At 53.2% G+C, this 11677-nt stretch overlaps 1 protein-coding gene across 1 annotated transcript; it reads right to left on the reverse strand.

The window, feature by feature from the left end:
- Positions 1-2634: 2634 nt before the first annotated feature.
- Positions 2635-9597, reverse strand: LOC105815135 (keratin, type II cytoskeletal 2 oral-like). Its single transcript, XM_012650275.1, has 9 exons — positions 9037-9597; positions 8674-8894; positions 7563-7623; positions 6801-6896; positions 6238-6402; positions 5301-5426; positions 4193-4413; positions 3266-3300; positions 2635-2864 (listed from the first exon to the last, which is right to left on the reverse strand). Exons 1-9 carry the CDS (start codon positions 9595-9597, stop codon positions 2635-2637), a joined length of 1716 nt encoding a protein of 571 aa, XP_012505729.1.
- Positions 9598-11677: the final 2080 nt, after the last annotated feature.

Genomic DNA, 11677 nt, shown 5'->3' on the forward strand with positions numbered 1-11677 from the left:
TTTTATTTTTAACTATAGAATATCACAATCATACTGAGAACAGCATAGCAGACACCTGTGTGTTCACCGTCAAGAGTAACCAGATTTACCTTTCAATATTTTAAATGTTATAAAACCCCCAATTTAATATCCAGATGAAAAAATGTATCAGTCACAAAATGTGATTGTAGATCTGAATGTGAAATGTAAAACAGTAAAGCTTCTAAAGGAACCAGAGAAAGTCTCCGTGGCCTCAAAGTACAGAGCAGAGTTCTTAAACAGGACACAAAAACACCACACACACACACACACACACACACACAAAATGATGAATTTAAAGAAGTAAAAATAAATAATTCTGCTGATCAAACAGTTTCATTAAGAGAGTGAAAAGGCAACCCACAGGGTGGGAGAAGATATTCATAATTCATATATCCAACATAATACAGACAACTCCGCAACAGAAACACGGGCAAAACAGGCATAAAAGAGGTCCCAATGGTCAATAAACGTGAAAAGGGGCTCAACATCATTAATCACTAAGGCACATGCAAATTAAAACCACAAACACATCTAACAGCACCCACTCCAGAAAAGTTGAAATGCAGAAGAAAGAAAATACCAGCGTTGGCAAGAATTTGGAGCAACCAGGCCCGTCCTGCACACCTGGAGCTACTTAGGGAGCTGTCTGGAGTGTCTACTAAAGCTGGACATCGACATACCCTGTGCAACAGCAAAGCCACCTCTGGGTACACATGAAGACATGGAGTGCATACATGACTCCCCAAGGACATGTGTGGGATGTTCATAGCAGCTGTGTCCCTAATGGCCAAAAGCTGGAATATACGCCAATGTCCCTCAGTAGTAAAACAGGGAAATAAACGGCGGTTTAGCCACACGGTGAAATACTGCTAAGAATGAATGAGCTACAACCACTTGCAACAATACAGGTACCTCTCACTACCTCTGTGTTGAACAAAGAGGCCAGACACAAACTGTATGATTCCATCTATAGAAAGTACAAAAACATGTAAAACTAACCTGCGCTGTTAGAGGTTGGAATGATGATTTCCTGGGATTGGGGGGTGGAGGCGGTGATTGGAGGGGAGCCCAGGGAGGAACTTCTGGGGTGATGAGAATGTCCGTTCCTTGCTCTGGGAGCTGGTTACTTGGCTGGGTTCAGCTTGAGAAAATTCACCACACTGGACACTTGAGGTCTGTGCTCCTTTCTGTATGTTTATTGTAGCTTCATAAGAGGTTTTTAAAGTGACACAGAGCTCCAGCATCCGATGTGTGGGCAGGGGAAGAGAAGACAGCAGAAGGAACCAAGAAGACAGGGCGAGAGAGGCAGAGGGAAAACGAGGTGAAATGGGGCAGACAACGGTGTCAGAGGCCTCAAAAGATTAAGAAAATGACCAAACTGAGCCACCATGTGGACGTTGAGGAAGCCCCTGGAGACTTCAGTGGGTTGGCAGAGCAGGACCCCAGTGGCAGAGGACAGGGTGAATGGAACATGGGCGTCAAACTTGTCTTCTCGCTCCTCCCCAAGAGAAGTGAAAAGAATCACAGGAGAGTGGACCCTGGTGTCGTCTGCCCCAAATCAAACAGGTCAACATCCCCCAGAGGATCTACCTCGAGGGCCAGCCAATGTGGCCCCCGGGGGCTATGCAGCATCCAGAAGGGGGTGGGCAGGCCACACCCCTTGGATCCCCACATCTCATCACTGCTGCACATCTGAGCCAGGCTTGAGAGGGAAGGTGACTGGCAGGTGGGGAAAGGTGGGAGCATTCCGTGGTCCAAGAGGGTACAGAGACTGAGAAGCCCTGAACTCCCTTTGTGGGGGGGCAGCAAGGATTGGCTCAGCTCAGGGTGGGGGGTCTGAGGGTCCAGCAGTGCGTTGCAAGGGGCTGGAGATCAGGACCCAGCTGGGCCAGTGCAGATTTGTGGCTCCAGTGCAGGGCTGGAACTGTAAGGGGAAGCTTAGGCGGCTGCAGTGTGGGTGGGAAGCAAACAGACTGCAGACCTAGGAGCCAAGGGGGCCTGGGAGCGCTTAGCCGGTTAGCTGGGGCAGGAGTGTTGGAGCAAGTCAGCAAAGTGGGAGGCCAAATGAGATGTCAGAAGCCAAGCCAGAGAGCCAGGGCTCCAGGAGCGGGGCCAGGGCTGGTCCCATCTCCACCCTGCCAGGCTCTGCAGTCCCCATCCTACCTCACCCCTCTGCTTACCTATGCCTCATGATGCCCTCTGTCCCCAACAGGTTGCTCTCTGAGGACACGGCTTCTTTCTCTCCCCCTCTCTGCTTCCTCCCCTGACCTTTACCCTACCAACCATGCAGAGTGACAGTCAATAAAACTCATCAATGAAAATGCAGTGAAACATGCAGCAGTTTATTGGAGAGGAGTAAGTAGAGACCTTGCAGAGAGAGAGAGTAAGGGCACATCTCAAACCAAGCCGAGGGCAGGGCTGGGAGCAGAGAGGCTGTTATCCAACAATGTACCTTCCCACAGAGGCTCGGCACCCACAAGAGGGGAAGGAACTCTGCCCAGAGCCTGGGGTGTCTGGGGCTGGGGCATGAGGAGCCCAACAATGCGAAGAACTAAGCAGGAGGGGCTGGGCTAGACTGCAGGGTCATCTGTCGGGGAGGGGCGAGACGTCGGCTCAGAATTTGGCGTACGTGCGCTGGCTGCTGGCGCTGCTGGTCTGGATGATTCTGGCAGAGGAAGAGGAGGCACTGCTGGCTCCCAAGCTCTGGCCCACAGGGACTTTGCTGATGGTCTGGACGCTCTGACCTGTGCTCTGACCTCCGCAGCTGGGGATGCTGGAGCCACTGCCTCTGCCATTGCGGCTGGCAGCTCCGGACTCAATGGTGCTGGTGTTGTGAACCACAGCTGCAAGGAGACGACCTGTCACCCCTCTGCCCACGAGGTGTTGGAAAGTGGTGGAGGGATAGAGACAAAGGTGCAGAGAAGGTGGAGGGACTCGGGGCTGAGGGATGGACGGTAAGAGGCACAGGGGTGTTGGAAGGTGAGGTGGCCACAGGAGGTGGTGGGCGAGCGAGCTCAGCTACAGCAGAGTGAGACATGAGGAGCGGCAGTGCATGCATTTTCTCTTGCCCCAGCTCCAGAGGCGGGAATGTGGGAATCAGCAATGCCTTCATTTTATGCAGACCTATTCCTTGTCAAAGAGAAAGCATGGACCCTGCCACTCCATTCCAAGGTCAGTGGCTATGCCATCCCACTAGCAATGATATTAACCCGACCTCAAAGGAAAAAGTACGCAAGACACTTACAGATGCACACAGAGCTTTGACACTCCCCAGACATCCTGTTGTAGAAAGAGAAAGAAGAAACGCAAGTTATAGAAACACAGAGCCCCTTACCACTCCAAATGTACCGTTAAGAAACACCTCAAAGATTATCTAGTCCGATCCTCTCTTTTAGAAAATGAGGAAAATGAGGCTCAAATAGCGGATGGAACCTATCCAAGGTCACACAGTGAATACAGGCAAACCCTAGTGGTCGCCTGGCAAGAAGTAGGACTCCCAATCCAGTGCTCTTTCCATGGCGCTTTCCACTGACTGTCCAGACAGCACAAATATGAACTGCAACAGCCTAGACTAAAGTCAGACCTCAGGAGGAATGTCCAAAGCCATGGTAGAAAACTAGGATAGGGAACCAGGGGAGAGTGGTAAGACTGAGGGCGAGGTGGATTTCATGATGCCTCGGTGGGAGGAGACCGGGAATTAATGAGATGCCCCGTTTGATCCCATGACCTCAGCTGCTCTGAAACATGTGACGCCAATGGCAGAGTGTGCTCTCAGCGTGCCACGGGAAGAGGCCGGCAGGAGCAAGGTTGATCAAAACCAGAAACATGCAAAATTGACTGGTGTTTGCCCCTGGGGTCCACTGCATGCCTGTTTCGAGTAAAGGATTTACCTGCTCGAATGTGTGGAAATTTAAAACAGGTTTGCATCCCTGGGCCTTAAAGGAGCTGGGGGAAGGAGAGAGTGCTGAGCAGTGAGGGAAGTTTAACAAACATTTGTCGAGGCCCTCCTTTGTCCCCTGCTCTGCTGCGGGGACACCAGGGATATGACAGGGAAGGCGGGGGCCGGTGCAGCTAGGTGGAAGATCACTGTCGATGTGACCAGGCACACAAGATCCTGGTGAACCTGCTTCTCACAGTGGCTTCCCCACCACAGCCGAGGTCCCCTACCCACCTGCACTCCTCGCCCTCCAGCAGCTTGCGGTAGGTGGCGATCTCCACGTCCAGGGCGAGCTTCACGCTCATCAGCTCCTGGTAGTCACGCAGCAGCCGGGCCAGGTCATCTTTGGCCTGCTGCAGGGCCTCCCTGAGCTCCGCCAGCTTGGCCCGAGCGTCCTTTAGCGCCGTTTCACCCCTCTTCTCGGCGTCAGTGATGGCCGTCTGCAGGTTACTGTTCTGGGGGAAGAAGAGAGAAAGGAAGTGCGCTGGATCTCTGGACTCACCTGGGCGTACGGAGGTGAGCACAGGTCCGCATCTATCTGTCCCTCCCCAGCACTCCCCAACCCTATGAGGCCGGAGAAGAGCATCCCATTTGGGAAGTGACTTTGAAGGAGGTTTCAAGTGGCCTCGGTTTGAGGGAGAAGAACCCAGATCTGAGGCAAGTGGAAGTGAGTGGTGAGGTCAGAGGAGCCACCCTCAACTTCTCCCCTAACACCTGCCCTCTGTCCTTCACACTGGGGGCCAGGAAACAGCAATGAACAAGACACAGCCCCGGAGCCTGGCACCCTTCCAGGTGACAGGGAGAACAGGAGAGCAGGCATGTGAAAAGCGTAAGGCCATGACGTGGCGTGGAAAGCACAGGGCTCCATGGAACCCGGAAGGGACGCTGGGGCAGGGAGGGCAGGGCTTGGCAGGCGGAGGAGTTTTATAGACAAGGAGATGTCCGGCCCATTGTTGGAGGAAAACCTGGAGTTTGATAGATTGCTGCAGATATGGGAAAGGACATTCTGGCTGCCACAGTGGGAGTGTTGAAAAGGTTTGAGAACTAGTGGGCAGCTCAGTGGGACGAGCACAGGGAGAATGACAGGACCACCCAGACTTTCTAGGTTGTCACCCAGAGACCTGGGGGGCTGTCCCCGGTGGAGGATGGGTGTGCACTAACACCCTCCTACGTTTGCGTGGGTGAAGGGCTAGGACATGAAAGGGGTAGGGCCTGACCTCCCTTGACAGCCCCTCCGACTTTGTCATCAAAATACCAGGTAGCAAGCCTGGGGGGAGCATTCTGCAGAGTGTGGCCCACCCCAGGGACGCTGAACCTGCCCAGCTCCTCCACGGAGGGATACCTGCTTCCCGACGCTCTCTATCTCGGCCCGTAGCCTCTGGATCGTCCTGTTGAGCTCGGCGATCTCACTCTTGGTGCTCCTCAGGTCATCGCTGTGCTTGCCGGCCGTGGTCTGCAGCTCTCCAAGCTGAGAGGTGAGAGGAAGAGGAAACTGTCAACCAGGAACATCAGAGGGCACTCAAAAAAGAAAATGTGGGTTCTGGCCCTTCAGGATGATCTTTGGCTTATGTTCAAAGTCGGGGTGCTGCTCAAGAACTTGCCATGGAAGGAAAGCACTTGAGATCAGTTGGGAGGTTTTTCCAATCCAAAAAATAGGAAAGATTGCTGCTTGTCCTACTGGGTTAGCTTTGCTTACCAACCTGCTCAGCTGATGATGATGAAGATGAGGAGGATGGTAGTGGTGGTGGTGGTGGTGGTGATGGTGGTGAGTAGGCCTCCAATTTTGGCCAAGGATGCAAGTGGGAGCCAAAGCCCGGCCTGCAGTCTCCTAGCCAAGCCATGGCCCACATTGCCGCAGCTGCTCAGAGGGCACTTTTTCTAACTAGCACAAAGGCACTCTATGGGCTAACTTCAGCCCTGCTATGATTTGTCAAGCTCTTTTTAGTTCTATTTTATTTTTCATTGGCACATAATAATTGTACATATTCACGAGGGACAGTGTGATGTTTCAATAGATGCATAGATTGTGTAGTGATCAAATCAGGGTCATTAGCTTTCCCATCACCTCCACGCCAAGCTCTAACTGATCACCTGAATGCTTGGTCACGTTTATCTAGGCTGGAGGTCCTGGGGAGTCTGTGTTTCTGTGAGCCAGTTTTCAGAGGGTCCCTGGCTGTCCTTGAGGACTGCATAGGGGTTTGGGACCTGGGTGGCTAAATTGGGCAGGAATGAAGGCCCCAAGAGAAAGCTGGTTCCTCCAGGTGGCCTGAATCACCCACCTTGGTCTGGTACAGCGCCTCGGCCTCAGCCTTGCTCCTCTGGGCGATGTCCTCGTACTGGGCCTTGACCTCGGCGATGATGCTGTCCAGGTCCAGGTGCCTATTGTTGTCCATGGACAGGATGACGGATGTGTCATTGGATTCCGACAGGAGCTGGTTGTATTCCTGTAGACACAAAGCCAATCCTGCTCACATCTAATGGACAGCGAACCCCCAAAGTTAACTTTCAGTAATGACACTAAAAATGTGATGACCAAGGTACAGGCAAAGGAAGGAAGGGGCCTCTGTCCCGATCCTGCTGCAGGGGCGTCCAGGCACCTTGGATGGGGGAGGAGACTTGGAAAATGTTACCCATAGGTGCTGGCACAGATGGGGGACACAGAAAAGGGGGAAAGAAAGGAAGGGGAGTTAAGATATTTGATAGATGGATGGTTTCAGAGGTCTCAGAATCCGAGTAGATGGTGTGGTAATCAACGTGAGAAACAAAGCCAAGAATGAAAAGAATTAGGCTTGAGAAGATCAGTCACATCTTAAGCACATGATGGGATAGAGCAGGGCCTTACAGCCTCAAAGAGGGGCCTCAGGAAGTTGATCTCGTCCATCAGACTCTGCACTTTGACCTCCAGGTCCACTTTGGCCATGTAGGAAGTGTCCACTTCCTAGGGAGGGAGAACACCAGATCAGCAATTAGCACATCCTCGTTTGTTTAAAATACGTACTTGTCAACGATTACAATTGTTATGAAGGGAAATGGAAAACATTGTTACCCTGGTCATTAGACTACTCAGGGTAAGCGTGACTTGAAAATGGGACTCAGGAATTAAAGAGAGCTCTCATGGCTGATGCCAATGCCTCATTGCAACAAGAAAAGTGGCAATTGTATCCCACAGAGCTCAAAGCAACTTGGCCGCTGTTGAGCCCTTATAGTCTGGGGAAGCAGCTTGGTCACAGGGGAAAAAAAAAAAAAGATAGCAGGATTTCTGCCTGGAAAGAGATAAGGTACCCAGTGACAGGGACCTGCAAGGGCTCGTGTGTGCCCCTGTCCCCAGCCTGGGGCAGGTTCAGCTCAGGAGACTCTCCATGTCTCACCCTCTCCCCATCACTTCTCACTCCCATCACCCAGGCCTCTCCGGCACTAGTCTAATGATAAGGGAAGCAGAGTGCGACATTTGAGAAAAGATCAGGCTGGCAGCGCTAAGACAGTCCTGGAAAGTCCCCCAGGCACAGTGGGAAGTTGGCCTTCCCCCTGCTGAGCACTGTCCAACCTGGCCTTGACCACCCCCAGCCCCAGACCCAGACCCCACCCAGCCCCAGTCCTTGCCCACCTTCTTCAGAAGCACAAAGTCATTCTCAGCCGCTGTGCGCTTGTTCACCTCTTCCTCGTACCTGCGGGAGGAGCAACCGCTCAGCCGCAGTGATGCTACAGGGCTGTGCTGGACACGGTCCCTGGCTGGCCCCAGCGCTGCCCTCTGCTCTAGGCTGAGGATCCCAGCGGCGAACCGAGCAGAAATCTCTCTCTCAAGTAGAGAGACCCACTGAGCCCCGAGTCCTCCCAGCCCTGCCTAGCACTAGCACAGATGTTCAGAACGTGGGTGATGGTCCCCACAACGGGCAAGAGCCGGCCCTCCTCCAGGCCAGAGAGACTGGACAGAAGGCAGTCTCATCACGCCCAGTCCTCTGATTTGCCCACACAGCCTGCCGTCCCCCACACTGAGGCCTCCCCACGCCCAGCTCCAGGCTGCCTCTGCGCTCCTCAGTCAGCACTGCAGGCCCACAGGGCCCGCAACTCCCAGGGAGAACCCTGGGCTTCTCTCTCCCGCCCCTCCCGCAGTCCAGGCCCTGACGGGGGGCTCATCTCTGCTGCTGCTGCCACCGGCTAAGGAGTCTGCTACCCCACACAGCAGGCCACGTGTGCCCAGTGGCCACCCCAGCACCTAGCACAGGGCCAGGCACAGAGCAGGCGCTCGATACACTTTGTTGTATGTCCACTGTAGTTAATGTAATTTAATAATGATGAAATAATTATTATTAATAATCTATTTGGTTGCTAAAATTTCATTAATATTAATTAATTAGCAATAGCCAGGCACTGTTCGAAATGCTCGGCATATATTAAATTATTTAACTCTCACGACAAATCTCTCAGGTAGATACAACTGTTATCATCCCCATTTTACAAATAAGGAAACTAAGGCACAAAATGGTTAAATAAATCGCCTGTGATTGTGCAGCTGGAAGGTGACGTAGTCAAGCCTGCACCCGGCAGCCTGGCTCCAGAGCTGGTGCTCACACCTAGTGGCGCACGGCAGGTGCTCCAGCAAGCCCCGTGTGCTCCTTCCTCACTCACAGCCCCGGCTCCCTGCCCAAGGCCCACAGAGGCCAGACGGCCTCACGGCCTTGGCACCTAAGCCTCAGCTCACGGGCAGCGCTTCTCACCTCCTCCTGTACTCCTCCATGAGTGCCTGCATGGTGCCCAGCTCCCCGTCCAGCCGGCCCCGCTCCGTCAGCAGCCTGTCCAGGTGGGCCTGCAGGCAGCTGATGTAAGACTCAAAGAAGGGCTGCAGGTCATCGGCGCTGGCATTGGAGGTGGCCGTCTGCTGCTGCAGGAGGCACCACTTGGTCTCCAGCACCTTGTTCTGCTGCTCCAGGAACCGCACCTGTGATCGACCATGGAGGAGAGGTTGTGGCCTGCCCAGCCCCGGCTCAGGAGCAGGCTTGCCCCCCAAACCCAGGCCCCCTAACCTGGGAGGCCACAGGGGTTCTCAGGGCCATGGCCCCTCCCCCACCACGGGCACTCACCTTGTCGATGAAGGAAGCAAATTTGTTGTTGAGGGTCTTGATCTGCTCCTTCTCCTGGGTCTTCACTTCCCCAATCTGGGGGTCGATCCCCACGTTCAGGGGCTGCAGGAGGCTCTGGTTGATGGTCACCCCCTGGATGCCGAGGGGAAAGCTCCCCGAACTCCCAAGGCCTCTAGCTCCACCAGGTGCTCCTCCAAAGCTGCCCAGTCTCCCCCCAACCCTGAAGGAGCCTCCTCCAAAGCCACTTCTCATGCCTCTTCCTCCAGCCCCACACAGGCTGCCCCCGAAGGCACCCGAACACCCCCGTGTCGCACCCCCAGCCTGGGCAGCACCTCCGGCCACACTCAGCGAGATCTTCTTGCTGCCCCCAAGGCTGTACAGGCTCCTGCTGCCAAAGGTGCCCCCCATCATAGCACAGGCCAAGGAGGCACTGCCTCCCCCAGAGCGAGAGGCAGACTGGGACTTGGAGCTGCTGCGGCTCTGGCCAGACACCACGATGGCAGAGCGGCCACTGGAGCCTTGGGTGGCCTGGGAGGCTCTGCTGGACTTCTGGCTCATCATTTTCTGTGGATGCAGCAAGATGTCCTGGTTCAGAAAGCCTCGGAGGAAAGAGCACCTTCTGACACAGGGAGAGAAGTGGCCCCTTTTATAGGCCCCAGTGCGTTGGTCCATTGATTTGATGATTTCCTGAGCTTGATTTCCTAGCCAAAATAAGTCAATCCCTCAAATCCCAAAAACACCTTAGTCCTAACCCTGGAGTCACCAGTTGCTTTGATTTCTCCGACATTAGTCTTGTTTTTTCCTCACCAGATCCAAGGCAGAAAAATACTTAGGCTCCCCTTTGAGGGATGGGCTGCTTCCTACTGGGACCCAACCCCAAACTTCAAGGCATCTGCTGTAATTAGGTGATTCTCCACGCTCTTCCCATCTCCAGTTACCTGGGTCATTGGCTTCCGTCAGTCAGATCCCAGCTCTTAAGAAATAAGAGGCTGACAGGAGACTCTGTCTTGGGTAATTATGTAGAGTGTGGTCCTCCTGAGAAAAAGCCCCATCAACTCTCCTGGGAACTACATCCACTGTGGTGGGACCTCAGGATGCTGGGGTCACCCATAGTGTATAAGGTAAAGCTTTTGCTCCTTCTCCAGAGCAAATAACTCTCCTGACCTCCGGACAATACCCAGCCAGCTAGGACAGGACTCTTCACCCTGTATAAGGGACTTTAACCCAACCACCTCACGCCTGAATGGTTCAGAGTGACACCTAACGCCCCCCCCAGGCCATCAAATGAATGCCCTGCACATTCTAGGGCTCTCGCCAAAAACTTACAGCCCTCATGCTGGGCTGAGTGGGCACAGGGACTTTTGCAGAGGAAAACAAAAGGAGAAGGGAAAGCTAAGATGTTCCACCAATGCTCATGTTTCCACCTCTGCATCTGCCTTCTTGTTCCAAGCTCAGCATGAGCATGGGCGCTCTGGACAAGGAATGGAAAGATAGACATACTAATTACAATCTTCAGGAACATTCTTTTGGGACCTGTTTCTCTCTCCTGCCAGGATCATTTGTCATGCCCGACTTGAGTGCATTAGAAAAGCAGCTGACTCTTGGTTATTCACATAATTGGTGAGACAAGAGGCTTCAGTGGCATGGAACAGACACTCAGCCAGGCTTGGGGCCACCCCCACACACGCTCACCAGTCCTCAGCCTCTGGGTGCCAGATCTCCAACACCCAAGCCCTGCTGCCAGCCTGGACCCTTCTTCTGTTGGCAATCTGGCACCCACTGGAGGGGGAACAGGCAGAGAACAAAGAGCAAGTGGAGGACCTGCTCGCCCCCCACACCATGGTGCAGGTAAGAGCAGGAAAACCACACAGATAATGAAGCCATGGGGGACCCCTCTGTGGCCCCATCTCCTGGGACCAAGACGGGGACAGTGTTGCATCTCACTGACCATGTCTTCAGCTAGATGTTTCAGAGAACTTTCTACAGAGGAAGCAGACTCTCAGAGGGAGTGCTAAGGAGGGCTTTGCAATCTCACTCTCTACAGATTTAATGAAAAATCAAAGAATATGGGTTGACAGCAACCAGACCCTCTGGCAGGGGGCTAACTTTTAGCATCCAGATGTGAGAAGCAGTTCAAAATCAGATGCCATCAGAAAGCACGGCTGTCTGCATATAGCTGCAGATACAAGGAGTCCTGAGGACAAGTGGAACCATGACATGTTCATGAAATTTCAAAAACTTTAGTGTGCCCATAGTACAAGCTTTGAGGAAAGGGATGCGAGTGATGAGGCTGGAGAGGTCAGTAAGGTTGGAGGCACAAGGGACCTGGTCTGCATGCCAGGAGTTTGGACTTTACCAACAGGCGCTGGGAAGCCACTGACAGTGGCTCCATCAGTGACACCATCTGATCTGTGTTTTAGGAAGAACACTTGGATTCAGGCTGTAAAATGGCTTAGAGAGAGGCCCTTTGAACTTTATTGGCAAAGAGATATTTAAATCCAGGAGAACTTAGAAAAGGGGATGTTATCTATTCCCCAATCTACCCTCTAGTCTTAGCACCTTCTCAAACTTGGCAGCATGTTGGAAAGATATTGGTGCCCGATCTCATGTCTAGAGATTATGGTTTCATTGGTCTAGGGTT

The sequence above is a fragment of the Propithecus coquereli genome, unplaced genomic scaffold, assembly GCF_000956105.1.
Source record: "Propithecus coquereli isolate 6110/MARCELLA unplaced genomic scaffold, Pcoq_1.0 Scaffold111, whole genome shotgun sequence".
NCBI classification, from domain to species: domain Eukaryota; kingdom Metazoa; phylum Chordata; class Mammalia; order Primates; family Indriidae; genus Propithecus; species Propithecus coquereli.